The following is a 14575-nucleotide window of genomic DNA, read 5'->3' on the forward strand; positions in this document are numbered from 1 at the left end:
GGATCCAAGTAAACAGCCTTGGGACACTAGAAGAATTGGTTAGAATAGGGCAATAGGAATCAGAGGGTAGAATTTTGAGCTACATGGCCTCCTAGGGACTATTAAGTCTGAATTGAGTCCCTGTCATTTTACAGATGAGTAAACAGAGGCTCAAAGAGAGAATGAGTATTATCCATGGACACGTGATGGATCTGGGCTAGAACCGAGACTAGATACTCACTCAGCCCAGGATTTTTAACCATTTCAAGCCATATTTCTTTTTAACAGAAGGAAGTAAAGAAAAAGGAAGGGAGGAGGTTTGCAGGGGAAAGAATAGGGATATACTGGAGGAGAATGGAAACCCAAGAGAGGCCTCCTGGGAGACCAGGAATAGGGTAAGGGCTAAGGGCCCCCAGGCTCGAGAAGCAGGGGAGGGAGCAGGGAGCTGGGGATTGGGGGAGTGGGGGAGCGGCCGGCTGGGAAATTGTGCTGACACCAGCAAAAAACTCTCTTCAAAATTTTATCAGCTCAGCTCTGAGGTGGTGCCTCCTGTATGTAGGGGGAGGGGGGAGAAGGGAGGGAAGGATGCAGGCGGGAGCTGCCAGAGACAAGTTCCAGATTGATAAAGTGGGGAAATAGCGGAGGCTGCATCTTAACAAGCCCTTGGCCTTCTCAGTCATTTTAGCCAGCCCTCTCCTCTTCAATCCTCCCCCTTAACCTGAACCCAATAACCCTTTGGTGGCAGAAATAGGCTCTCACTTCTGTCTTCTGTTCCAAATTCCCCCCAAAGTCTCCTAGTCATCCTCCTGAGGGCTCCATATAGGGCTATGCAATCTGGATCCCAGTCTGAGCTTACACCATATACCCAAGCCAGTGACCTGCCCTTCTGAGCTTCTTCAATGAAAAGGGGCTAAAAACACTTGCATATCTCATAAGGTTCTTTTAAAAAGTATCCTGCAAATCCAAATGCTCAGTAGAAGTGGGGGCTCTTCTTATGATCACATTTGCCAAGTCTGTGAGAGTTAACCTAAATCCCTACTGCTATCAGAGAAGTTCTGGAGAATTTTAAGGGTCCTAGCTCAGGGTCAGAAGAAAAGGCTTGCTCATGTGGTCAGACTAGACCCAGACCCTTTCCCCAGAGAACAGCTTGTAGCTCTCCCCAAGCCCCCTGACTCCAGACAGCAGAGCCAGAAGTAGTGGGAGTCGGAGAAGGTGTTTGGGGAAGGAGGGGGTAATCTGGAGGAGAGACTTTCAGAGGATTCCAAACATGCCCAACTGTGGGAGCTGGAAAGGAAGGCAAGAGGCCTGGTCTGGGAGTCAGAACACCTGCCTTCCAGTCCTGGCTTTTTCATTAACTTTCTGAATGTCCTTGGACAAGTCTGTGGTTTTTCAACTTGTAAAATGAGGGAGTCTGATGCAATGATCTTGAATTCATATGCTAAGAGCTGTAAGAGATTTTGAAGAGAGTTTTAGAGATGAACAATAATTTGCCCAAAGTAATGAAGTGAGGCAGAAACAGACAAAGCCAGGCCTAGAACTCAAGCCTCCAGATGTCTAGTCCTAGAGGGTTTTCCAGCTTGAACATTTTATTTATGTTTTGTTTCAGAATAAATTATGTTCTAACTCCATTCTTATCAGTATTTACTACCTTCTTTTCAGTCCTCTTGCTCAGACTTTGCAGAATTATTTCTTCTAAAACCCAGGACTAGGCAAATATTTCCCCTGCTCTAATACCTTCCAGGACTCCCATTGTCCACAGGACATATATTCAACTCCTCAAGCTGCTATTCAAAGGTCCTCCATGACCTGGTTATGTTCTAATATCTCCCGATTTCCTAAAAATCTACTCCAGTCAAACTGATCTCTACCTCGAGAGTCGTTGAGCAAAATCACCTCTTCTAGGGTTGAGCTGGGGTAGAAAGATATGAGGTAGGAAAAGGGATTCATTCAATTTAATTCAATAAACATTTATTAAGGGACTACCATCACTTTTTGGGAGACTCAAACCTACTGGAAGTTTTATCTTTCTACCCTCAATCTCTCCTGCTCAAGGAAAAAGGTCCATTCCTCTGTGCCTCCGTCAAGGTAGATGGTAGACACAGCTGGCTCTGACTGCACCCCCACGCACCCCCGGAGGTCTTTGGTCAATGCTTTGGGGCTTTTGATCAAGTCACTCCTGTTTCTAGTGGAGTCTTCCTTCACAGAAAATCTCTCCTCTTTTAAAATTCAATATCTTCCTGTCAGTTTAGCTTGCCGAAAATTCCCCTCATAAAAACAATCTCAACTCAGATTAGTAATATACTCCTTCTTCTACCCAACCTATGGTTCCCCAGGGCATTTAGTCCACGGCCACCAGGGCCCTATTCCAGAGGCTTTCTGCAAAGCCCACTGGCAGCCTGGTCTACCTTAAACAGTCCCCCAGCCTCCTTAACAGCTGGTCAGCTCAGCTCAGGGAAAGTGACAAGCTAAGAAGGTCTTATCACCAGGAGTATTTACAGCCCAGAGTTTGTTACCAATTAGACAGATCAGGTGACTCCGCAGCCTGGACCCAGACACTGGGGGGGTGGGGGTGGGGGTGGGGGTAGGTCAAGGTCAGGGAAGCGTGGGAGGAGGGGAGGAGGCCGAGTGCTTACGGGCAGCCGGGACAGCCGGGATCTATCTCTAGGCTGACAGAGATCTCAAAGCACAAAGGGCCCTCCTCCTCATACCCTTCACCTTCTCCTCCAGCCCCTCCTCACTATTTCTACTTCTGAAAGACAGTGTGATTTAGTGGAAAGCCTACTGGACTAGATCTAGGAGATTTGGGTCTGAACCCCAGCTCTGACACTTTTTTACTAGCTCTGTTAGCATAGGCAAGTCACAAATTCCCTGAGTCTCAGTTTCTCCATATGAAAAAAAAATAATAACTGCTTAATTCACAAGACGAAATGGGGTTTGGGGGTTCTCCTCTTCTTGAATACCTCTTCTCTAACCCCAGAAACAAAGCCAGATTCTTTTTAAAGGGTCTTTATTTAGGGTCTTTTAAGAGGACCTCTTATATATAGGTGGTTAGACAAATAGGTATTTCTTTCCCAAAATACACTCATTGTCGATATACCTGTCCTTTCCTGCATCACCAAAGCTGTCAGCCTGAATTGAGTTCTCCTTTCCTCTACTCTGCTACTTTCTGAAAAAGAAAAAAAAAGCCACTCCTGCTATGGCATCAGAGTAGTCTGAGTGAGCTGTGGGGCCGAATGTTATGTCCTTCTTTTACTATAACCTCTCATAGATTTAGGGATAAGGGAACTCAAAGGTTACTGAGTTTAACCCCCTCATTTTTAAAAAAAGGAAACTGAGGCAGACAGAAATTAAGGGACTTGTGCAGTAACATAGTTAATAGTAGAGACAGGGTTCAAATCTAGGTCTTCTACCTGCTGTGCTCTCTGTTTTTGTCTGTCCCTTTTTCTCCCTCTCTTCCTTTCTACATTCCTCTCTCCTTTCTTCTCTCTCCCTTTAAAAATCATTTTCCCCTTCCTTCTTTCTCTCCCTTCTAACCTCAATTCCTCCCTCTCAGTTTTATATATCCTTGCCTGACTATATCCCTACTTCTGTCCTCAATTCAAGCAACAAAAGTGTGGGTTCTGAGATGAATTCTAATGTCTAACTCTCTGGCCTAGACTCTGGTCTGATGTATGTGTGTGTGTGTGTGTGTGTGTGTGTGTGTCCCTATCCCATAGCTCCTTCTCTGAAAGCAATCTCGAGAGGTATCTATTTCCATTTATGATCAGAACATAAGACAACTATGTGTGTTTGTATACTCATCCCCCATTTGTGTGTTGGTATCTAGATCATGTCTGACAGGTGTCTGCATATTGGATATGCATTTTTACCCAACATATTTGGTACCTTTGTGCCTTTGTGATTAGACTAGGAGAGACCTGGGTGAGGTATGTTAGGTCTATGTGGCTGGGGAGTTAATGGGTATAAGTCTATCTCCTCCATTAACATCTTCAGTCCTATATGATGTGAGAGTTACCCTGAATTCTTAAAGGCCATTGTCAAGCCTGAAAGGTTTCATCAATCTGAAAAGGCTTGGTGTATGCTTCTGATGACAGAGTATATGACCATTGTCAAAAAAAGCCCAGCCTCCCTAAGCTAAGAGAACACATCAGAATGGCTGGGGAGAGGTATGTGTTAGGAATGGTAGAATTTTTTTTTGTCTACAACTCTCAAAGACTATCTCCTAAACCTTGGCAGGGAGGGGTGTCTTCTATCTTCAGTCAGTGATGGAGGGGGGACCCCATTGTTTCAAAAGCACAAATCCTTGATGTATTGACATATGAGTATGTTTATGTTTGTCCATGGCATTTGTGGCCTTCTGACTCCACCTCCCTCTTCTGCCTTATCTCCCCCGCTCCCTCTTTTCACTGTAGCCCAGGCTCCCCAATTTCAGCTTTCAGGTCTTTGCTTTGATCCTTCCTTCTCCTAATCTCCATTGGTGGGAATTTTACCCATCCACTGAGGTCTCACTCAAGCATTACTTACTCTTGGAAGATTTCTTGGATCTTCTTTCCCAGAGCACACATTGCTCTACTTAGAGCTCTTAGAAACAACTAAGACCAATTCTCTCATGTCAAGAGCATACTTTCTCTCCATTAGGGGAAAGGACTTGCCCAAGATCACACAAGAAATTGGAAGTTAATCTCTCAGTAATGGTAATTAATAATAGCTAGCATTTAGATAACACATTAAGGTTTACAAAGCACTAAATCTATGTTATCTCATTTTATCCTCTCAGCCACCTTGCTAGGTGCCATTATTAGCCCCATTTTACAGATAAGGATTGGGCAGCTAAGCAATATAGATAGAGTGCCAATCTGGAGTCTGGAAGACTCATCTTGCTGAGTTCAAATCTGCCCTCAAATATGTCTAGCTGTGTGACTCTGAGCAAGTCACCTAATCCATTTTTCCTCAGTGTCATCATCTTTAAAATAATCTGGAGAAAGAAATGGCAAACCGCTCCATCATCTCTGCCAAATGGGGTCACAAATAGTTGGACATGACTGAAAACAACTGAATAACAACACACATAAGGAACATAAGGCTGAGAAAAGTTGTCACATCGCTAGGGTCACATAGCTAGTAAGCGGCTGAGACAGGATTTGAATTTAGCTCTTTTTGATTCTAATTCTTGTACCCTAATCACTATACCACCTAGGTACTAACAGCCCATGATTCTTTCTATAATACTATGTAGCTTCAAGCCTGGGGCCTCACACTTCTTCCTCCAGCTTCTGGGACTAGAAAGTCAATTCTAAGGTTCAGAGAATGTATCTTTACTCTCTTTTCCTGCCCTTCAGTACTGTACAGATCCCATTCCTGTCCCTATTAAGCCTTGGAATTTTCTAGCTTCTCTGGCTCTGGATGAGCAAGAAGATGGAAACAAATCTTACCTTTTGCCCATTGTTTAAACTCTAGGAGGATTCTTAAAGCAGAGAATTGTCACAAGGAATTCAAGGGACCTTCTACTCGGTTCTCTTGTTCCTCTAGTCTACCAGATTCTTCTCAAAATCGCCCCTTACCTAGAAGCTGTATATTCTTTTTGAACTACTGTATCATTACATCCCACCAGCATATAGAACTCTTCTGTTGAATCCATTCCCTGTTGTTTTTGGTCTCATGTCTTTTGTTCCTTACATGTACTTGCCATCCAGAGCTATAATGAACTTGGAGCAATTGTGGAGTTGCCTCTGGATATCAACATTCAGCAATAAGCACTCACTGCCCACACTATCCATTATCCCTCCACTTGTTCTCAGTCTCACACTGTTATCCCTCCACCATGATATGGCAAGGTAGGATTTGCCCTGGCTGTTCCCCATCTCCATGGCATTCCTCTCCTGAGGCCCTCCCTTCTCTCCAACTTCCTTGAGGGCAAGAACCAGAATCTCTGAGGAATGAACAGATCTGACCATAGAACTCCCCTTAATGCATAATCTCCAAAAGCTTTCTGTTACCTTAAGAATGAAAAATAAACTTCTGTATGTCTTGTAAAGCCCTTCATAACCTGTCCTCATCCTACAGTTTCAAGTCTTCTTAAACCCCATTTTCCTCCATGTTCTGTTTGATCCATGACATTGACCTTGCCATTCCTCATACAGGACACCCCATCTCCCAAATCCATTAGCTTTTTACTGTCTATCCCTCAATGTCTGGAATTCATTCCCTCCTCATCTCCACCTCCTAGCTTCCTTTAAGTACCAAAAAAAATCCTCCCTTCTGCAATGTCTTTCTTGATCCCCCTTAATGCTAGTACCTTCCCTCTCAGATAAACTCTACTTTGATCTGTATGTATTTTGCTTGTTCCTAGTTGTTGGCATATTGTCTGCTCCCTGCCCTCATTAGAGAGAACTCTTTGAGGGCAGAAACTGTTTTTGTCTTTCTTTGTAACCTGAATGCTCAATACGATGTCTGGCATACAGCAGGTACTAAATAAATGCTTATTAATTTGAATGAGCTACCTTTTTTCCCTGTAGTAACTGCAGTTTTCCTTCTGCAAATGAATTTTCCTGCCTGCAGTAATTTCCAATTATAGTTTCCATACTTGTACTGGTTCCACTCTAAAACTGGGGCTCCCTGAGGGCAGGGGTTGAATCTTCCCCCTCAGACTAGAGTGGGGGTTCCCTGAAAGAAGACTCCATCTCCCCTCAAATTGAGAATTTCCTTAAGAAAGGGCAGTGTCTCTCCCTCAGACCTATATAGCCACATCATAGTCCTAGGCCCTGCTCCCACTGACTGGGCTGGGCTGGCCCATATTCCCCCCCACATCCCAACATAACACACATACTCCCGTCCCATAGATGGGTTCTTACTGGTGTTCCCTACCTCTCTCTCTGATGAAATAAGCCAGGTACAGGTCGAGCTCCTTCACTGAGACACTGATGTGATGGGGCTGGACACAAAGCACGGGGTGGCCACACTGGGCGGCCTTGACCAGCCGCTCCCCATCGGTGCTCTCCAGGGGGATGCCCTTGAAGAGGATCACCATGACGAGATCAAGCCGCCACACCTTGTCCGCCTGGCGCAGGCAGTCGATCCTCCTCATCTTGCCCTTCTGGTCGGGGTTCGAGAGGACGCACCCTGGAGGCTTCTTGCCTGTGATGGCTAGGACGAAGTCCTCTCGGCACTCGGGCCGGATGTCCTTGCGCAGCTTGGCCAGGAGCCGGGACGCCCACTTCTGCTTGACCTCAGGCTTCTCCCCCAGCAGCTCATCCTTCACTGCCCGCTCCTCGTCCTTTGTCATGCGCTTCTCATGCTTTTTGAAGTACTTGCGTTTCCGAGCCTGCAGATTGAACCAGGTGTAGGCGAATGCTCGGACGTGGGGCAGCAAGGCCTCGATGAACGGATGGAATTCATCCTAGAATCAGAGAATACAGAATGTCAGAACTGGAATAGTTCTTGGTACAGAGAACACAGAATATCAGAGCTGGGAAGACCTTTGGAACACACAATACCAAACATCACAACTTGTAAGGGCTTAGTGTAGGACACAAAATGTCAAAGTTACAAGGGTCCTCAGAATGTAGAATACAGAATGTCAGAGGTTGGTAACACAGAATATCAGAGTTGAGAAGGCCTATAGAACATATGATCCCGAACATCACAACTTGTAAGGGTTGAATGTAGAATACAAAATGCCATTCCCTTACAATGTAGAACACAGAATGTCAGAACTGAGAGGCCACTGGGAACACAGAGCACAGAACATTGGACCTGGAAGGGTCCTGAGAACACAAGACACAATGTCAGAGAGGGAAGGATCCTTAAAACATAAAATAAAGGGTCAGGCTGAACAGGATCTTAGACTATGGAATGTCAGAAGGAGACTTTTGACAGTAGAATGTAGAGTACTAGAGCTATAAAAATATCTTTTAGGCTAACGTCTTCATTTTATAGTTAAAGAAATTGAGACAGAGGAGGTGGAGAGGGAACATTTATACAATATGCAAGTTAGAAACACAGTGAGAACTCAAACCCAGTCTACTCGATTGCACTTAAGTAAAGTGCTTTACAAACCTTAACTGCTATTTGTTATTATTAATACTAATACTACTAGTATAACTACTACTACTTGCTATAATAGTGCTTGTGGTGGTAATAATAGTGATAATAGTAGTAGTAGCAGTAGTAATAGTAATAGTAGTATAATATTAGTATAACTGTTACTACATCAAACTTCCTCACTCCTTAAGGAGGAAGAGTCATATGGGAGAAGCAGTAAACTCATGTATGAGCTGGATACTTTATTGCTGGGGGATTGACCCTGGATCCAGATAGAATGAAGAATTTCTATCTCAGATCTCCTTTTTATGCTTTCATTTTGTATCTTCCCACATTCCACCCATCTCATTTTCCTATTTACCTCTCCTTTTTTGATTCAACATTTATTAAACACCTTCTATGTATAAGGCAACTATGCTAAGTGATAGAGTGAAGGAAAAAAAAAAAAGATGAAAAACATTGTGCATGCCCAGAAGGAGTTTATAATGTAATCAAGCTAGTCAACAAATTTAAATTCTACAAACATTTCTTATGATACGACTTTGTGTGGAGATCAAAGACAAAAAGAGAGATCCCATATACACCAAAATATTCATACCAGCACCTTTTGTAATAGCAAAAAACTCATAATGTGAGATTCATATCTCACAATTTCCTTATAAAATATAAATAGAATAGAATATTACTGTTATAAGAAATATGGAGAATTCTGAGAAATACAGGAAAATATACAAATGTATTCAGTTAAGTAAGCCAAATCAGGAAAACAACAAACACAGTGGCTACAAAAACACAAATTAAAAACAACAACAAAACCCTGAAACTGGATATTATGTAATGATAATAATCAAGAAGTTTGGGTGGAGAAAAATTGAAAAAATGTATCTCCCTTCCTTTATGGCAGAGCTGGGGAATTATGGGTATGGAATATTAATACACCGTTGCAATCAGTCAATAGTCTTGCAGTGCTACTTTTTTTCTCTTTTTAATTCTTTGATACAAATAATGGTTTCTTGCATGGGGGAGAGAGGGATATATTTAGAAAGAAATGGAATGTAAAAATGAAAGACATCAATAAAAATAAGATAAAATTTTTGAAAGAGAAAACAGTGTACACTACTAAGTGTAAGACACTATGCCTTGGAGTAGGTTATAAATTTGAAGATCTGGGGAAAGAATTGATTTTCTAGGATACTTTGGGACGAAACAAACATTGAAGCTCAGTCTAATAGCTAGATTGCTTGATTCTGATGACCACCTTAGGATAATATATGTCTGGACAGGTATAAGTTTCTAGAAAGGGTGGAAGTCTACCTGAGACAGAAGTAGAGGAGTTTTAAGGGTCTGGATATTGGTCTTGTTGTTTTATTCATTTTAAATACCGTTGTTATATATATGTACATATATCATATGTAAATATAAGAAGTACCTATCCTGTATATATAATGTATATAAAGGCTGAAGGCCTTTCTATATTTTTTTGAAAACTTAGATCTCAGCCAAATTATGAGGTTCCCAAGGGAAACATTTAATAGGGGCACAAAACAGAGTATGATTACTGACCAAGTTCCCAAACTGAAACTAATTTGAGTAAAATAAGAACATTGATTCTGGGCAATGAACTACACAAAGATTTTAAAAAAATGAAACAGCCCCTGCCTTTAAGTTTCTTACATTGGACATGGGAGCACATGACATATACATACATAAGTATCCAAAGTAAATTGCAACGTAGGCAAAGGAGAGATCCAGACAAAGAAAAATTTGGGAGAGCAGTGGACACCTCAGGAAATGGTAAGCCTTGGAGAAAAAGGTAGTCCTGAACTGAGCCTTCAAAGACAGGAGAGTGTGAGAGGTAGAGTTGAAAGACAGAGGGTATTTCATAGCATGGGGTATGACCTAGGCAAATTCAAGGAGTGGGGAGACAACTGAACCTGTTTATAGAATAGTTAATACTCCAGCTTGAATAAGTCTTGAAGTGTGTACAGGGAAGTAATGAGAAAAAAGGATGAAAGTAGGTTGGAGTCAGGCTGCTGAAGGTCTTTAAATGCTAGAGCAAAAAAAATTTTGCTTTCTCTGGTAGAAACAATTTTACAACTGAAGGTTATGAAGATTTCTTCAGTAAATTAATATTTCTTTGGCCTTCTGTCCATGCAAAGAACTGTTGTGATTCACATAACATAATGTATCCCAAACACTTCACAAACCTTGAACCACCATATAAATGTTCTTTATTACTATCGCTATTATTATTATTGTAGGAATGGAGACTTAAATTATTGGGCTATCTGTTGGAACGATTTCTCTGCCAGCAGCAGAACAGCTAATTATTTCTTGGAATGTCTCAATGATAATTCCGTTCTTCAAAAAAGTGGCTATATTGACAAGGGGACTTAAATCTATTCTGGAATTGATTCTTAGCAACAAGAAAGAACTAGTAGAAATGATGAGAATCTTTGGGGAGGTGATCGCTCCATCTTAGAATTCCTGAGACAGGAATAAAGGTTAGGCACTTATATTCTAACATCTTATAGTTGGAAAAGACCTCATGCCATCTGGCATTCACCTGAACATGTTTCTTCTTCCCACCCCTAGAATCCCAGAAGAGTAGTCATCCAAGTTAGGGAGCCAGTCATGGCAACAACATGCTTATATTCCCTGCTCTTAGGGAGGCTTAGGCTGGTGGACCCGGAAGTGTAAGCTCAGGAGTTCTGAGCTGGAGTAAGGCTAAGCCCTAGGAAGCTAGATACCCCTAGCTTGCTTAGGGAGGGACAAACCAATTTAAGATTGGGAATAGAGTCATTCAAAGCTTCTGTGCTGATCAGTGATGAGGTAGGTATGACCTCAAAAGAATGGGCACCTCCTATCTGGGCTAGATATAGAGACCTCTTTCACCTCCTAGAAATGAGTGGTCATCTGTCCTTTGCTTAAATATCTCAGATGAAGTGAGACCTATTAATTTCTCAAAGCAGCACCTTTTGAGATCTACATCTGGACAGCATCAAGTTTTGTTTTTATTTTTGTTGTCAGCAAACATTTAAATAAACCTTTAAAGTTTGCATAATCTTATGCATTAATATGTACAATCTTATGACTCTTTTTAAAAAATTAGTGGCTTTTTATTTTTCCAAATACATGCAAAGAGTTTTTAACATTCACTTTTGCAAAATCTTGTGCTCCAAATTTTTCTCTTTCCCTCCCCCCTCCCCTTTCTTATAGAGAGCAAACAATCTAGTACAGGTTAAATATATGCAATTTTTCTAAATATATTACCATGTTCGTCATGTTGCTCAAGAAAAATGAAATCAAAAGGTGAAAGAAAGAAAGAAAAAAAAGCAAACCAACCAAAAGTGAAAATATTTTTGCTTTGATCCACATTTAATCTCCATAGTTCTCTCTTTGGATGCAAATGGCTCTTTCCATCATAAGTCTATGGAATTGTCTTATGACTCTTTTAAAGAATATGGTGAAGTCAGTAGGTAATGTAGATATTATTAAGAGATGAGGAAAGTAAAAGTCAAAGAGATTAAGTAATTTGCTAGGGTCACAGAGCTAATAAGCCCCCAGGGCAAGATTTGAACTGGATCTCTCTTCCAGATTCAAGTATTATCTCTCTAACAAGTTCTTCTCTCCAACAAGCCTAAATCTACTCCTTTCCAAATCCTAGTCCTATGTTCCTAACTCTACCCTCTGGGCAGGAGGAAGGCCTGCTTTCAAATACTAATTCTGTTTATTTTCCTTGAATCTCACCTTTCATTCTTTATCTATAAAATGAGGAGGTCTTAACGGGAGGGGAATGGGACTCAGAACAAAGTTTCCCCCTTGGGACAGAATTAAAATTTAATCTTTATCCCCCAGAATCCACTGGGATACAGCGATCTAAAGAATTTCCCTTTTATGTTCAGATATACCTCTTCTCTGGGGCCATCTGTGCCCCCAAAGGGCATCTGTTCCAACCTCCCACAATATGTAAAAATTCCTTCTATAGAATCTCTGATAGAGCCAATTTCTATTTGGCATTCAAGGTTCCCTGCCCCTGAGTCTGGAGTCACCCTCCCTTTTTTTTTTTTAGGGAGCTCTCTATCAGGCTGATGGGTGGTGGTGGTGTGAGTGAAGTAAGACCCAGAAATTACTATGCAAGAGAGTTCGGGAAAACAGAGCTAGAAATGGACTCCAAGACTCCAAAGGCAAGATTTCTTTTAGTTGAAGGAATCCTAGGAGGCTTTCTGGAAGAGGTGGCATATCTTTTTTCTTAATAGTAATAGTTAGCATTTATAAAGCACTTTAAGATTGGCACGGCACTGTATACGTCAATTGGGATTTGAAGAAAAGGATTTCACTTCTCTTGAGGAGAAAGTGTGGGTTAGGGATGGAGCAGGGCATTCCAGACAGGGAATGGAAAACACTAAAGAGGAAGGGAGAGATCTAAGTGTTATATTTAAGGTGAGGAGACCTTGGATTTGAATTCTACCCTCAACACTTAACTAATTTACATAGCATTTATATAGCACTTTAAAAGTTAATGAAATGCTTTAAAATACTTTACAAAGCAACATTTGTTTCTCACAACAATCCTGGGAGGCAGGTGCTATTAGTATTTTTGTTTTTATGGAGAGGAAGCTAAAATTTAGAGATGGTTAAGTGACTTATTCAGGGTCACACAGCTAACAAGTATGTGAGGAAGAATTCCAAAGTTAGCACTCTATCCATCGTGCCATCACTTGCACAGTGCCTACATACTGCTTCATAACTTGAAGGTTAAATGGGTATGAGTAAAAATCACTTCAATTCTCTGAACCTTTTTTTTTTCATCTGTAAAATGGGAATGGTAATAGGAATAGGACTTACAGTACCTATCTCATAGGCTTATGGAAATCAACAGAGACAATCTATGTAAAGTGTTTATGTAAAGTGGAACCAGAAAATTTCTCAGCCTGCTTAGAGCGAAGGGAATGTGTAATAAAAGCAAGGGTAGATGAGATTGGAGTCAGACTTTACAACATCTTGCATTTATAGAATAAGATAGTGGAGAAAGAGTACTAAGAAGACTATATTTAAATATTTAATCAGCTAATTACCTATGTGACCTTTGTAAAAGTCATTCCCTCTTTCTGAGACTCAGTTCCCTCCCCTATAGAATTAAGACATTAGACTAGATAATGACTAAGATCTCTAAATTTTCTAAATCTCATGATCTTATTTTAATCTCCAAAACCTATGAGCTTGTGACTGTCTCCTGTGGACAGTATGTGGCTAAGGGATGTGAGACATTTTGAGGCTTTAATTAAGTTATTCTGTTACCCTGTACAAGAGGGAGGCAAAGAGTAGAGGCTGGAGGCAGAGAGGCTGATGCAATAGTTCAAGAGGGAGGGAATGGATCAGGATTAGGTTGGGACATGGGAATTTAAAGAGAGAGAGACTGATTTGTTAGGGGTAGAAAAGAGCCTGATCCTGGGATTCAGGAAATTTCAGATTCTAGATCCAGTTCTGTTAACATGTGGTCTGGGAGAAGTACCTTTTCCTCTTAGGTCCTCAGTTTCTGAATTTGTAAAATGAAGTTTTGAATAAGAGAAATTCTGAAGTCCTTCTCTGTTCTAAGGGCCCTCCCAGCTCTGACAATTCTTTGTCCTAAGGGCCCTCCCAGCTCTGATATTCTGAGTTCTATAAACTATTAAGAAGATAAAATTGATAGAATTTACTTACTAAAGAAATCTAGTTCCTGGGGTATTCCACAGTTAGGAGGTAAAAATGAAATTTACCCACAGAAAAAAACAATACAGTTTGTATGGAATTAAGATCAGATAGGTTTTTAGAGGCAGATATGATTGTGTGCTGGGAGTAGCCAAGGAAAATGCTCAAGACTTGAGTTGAACCTTGAAAGATAAGGATGATATGGGGATGTAGGAGGCAGGGAGAAGAGGGAAAAAGGACATTCTGCCCATGAAAGGGGAAAATTATCAGAGCTGAACTCTCTGTCTACAACTCAGATGGAATTAAAGTGGGATTTTCCTCCACCTTAGATGAGCTGTTCAATTCCTTAGATCCTAGGGCTCTGCTTAGAAATTAATTCTGGGTCCCTGATCCTATCCCCATCCCCCACAAGTACTGTATTCTGAGGAAGAATAGAGAGCAGACCCAGGAGGTTTCCTAATGCCATTAGGTGAGTGGAGACAGCAGCCAAAATGGCACCAGGCAGGGAAGTTTCCAATGCCCTCACTCACCCAGTTCCTCAGTAGAAGAGCTAGTTCTTTCAATGATTTGCTATGTGATCTCTGGAGGGGTGGAGACCCCTGGGGAAGATGATGTTCCAGTGGGCACATTATACCCCAGTAGATAATCTGAGGCATCAAGAAAAAAGTCAAATCCATAGGGAATCTGGGTGAGGTCAAGAACACTGGGAGGACAAAGCCTAGATGTACAAAATCAAAACCTTCATTTTAGGATTTAAATGTTGTAAGTTGTAAGATTCAAAGCTGTAAGCACCTTAGGGAGAACTTTGTCCAATCTTCTCCATTTCATTATTATTTATTTTACTAGATTTTATTATTTTTTGTTT

At 41.3% G+C, this 14575-nt stretch overlaps 1 protein-coding gene across 4 annotated transcripts in view; it reads right to left on the minus strand.

The window, feature by feature from the left end:
• The window catches only part of NFIC (nuclear factor I C), a 136115-nt gene that overhangs the window by 100814 nt on the left and 20726 nt on the right, over positions 1–14575 (minus strand). For all 4 annotated transcript variants that reach the window (XM_031947887.1, XM_031947890.1, XM_031947888.1 and 1 more), the window contains exon 2: positions 6844–7375. In XM_031947887.1, coding sequence (XP_031803747.1) covers positions 6844–7375 — 532 coding nt within the window. The remainder of the gene's footprint in view (positions 1–6843; positions 7376–14575) is intronic.

The sequence above is a fragment of the Sarcophilus harrisii genome, chromosome 1, assembly GCF_902635505.1.
Source record: "Sarcophilus harrisii chromosome 1, mSarHar1.11, whole genome shotgun sequence".
NCBI classification, from domain to species: domain Eukaryota; kingdom Metazoa; phylum Chordata; class Mammalia; order Dasyuromorphia; family Dasyuridae; genus Sarcophilus; species Sarcophilus harrisii.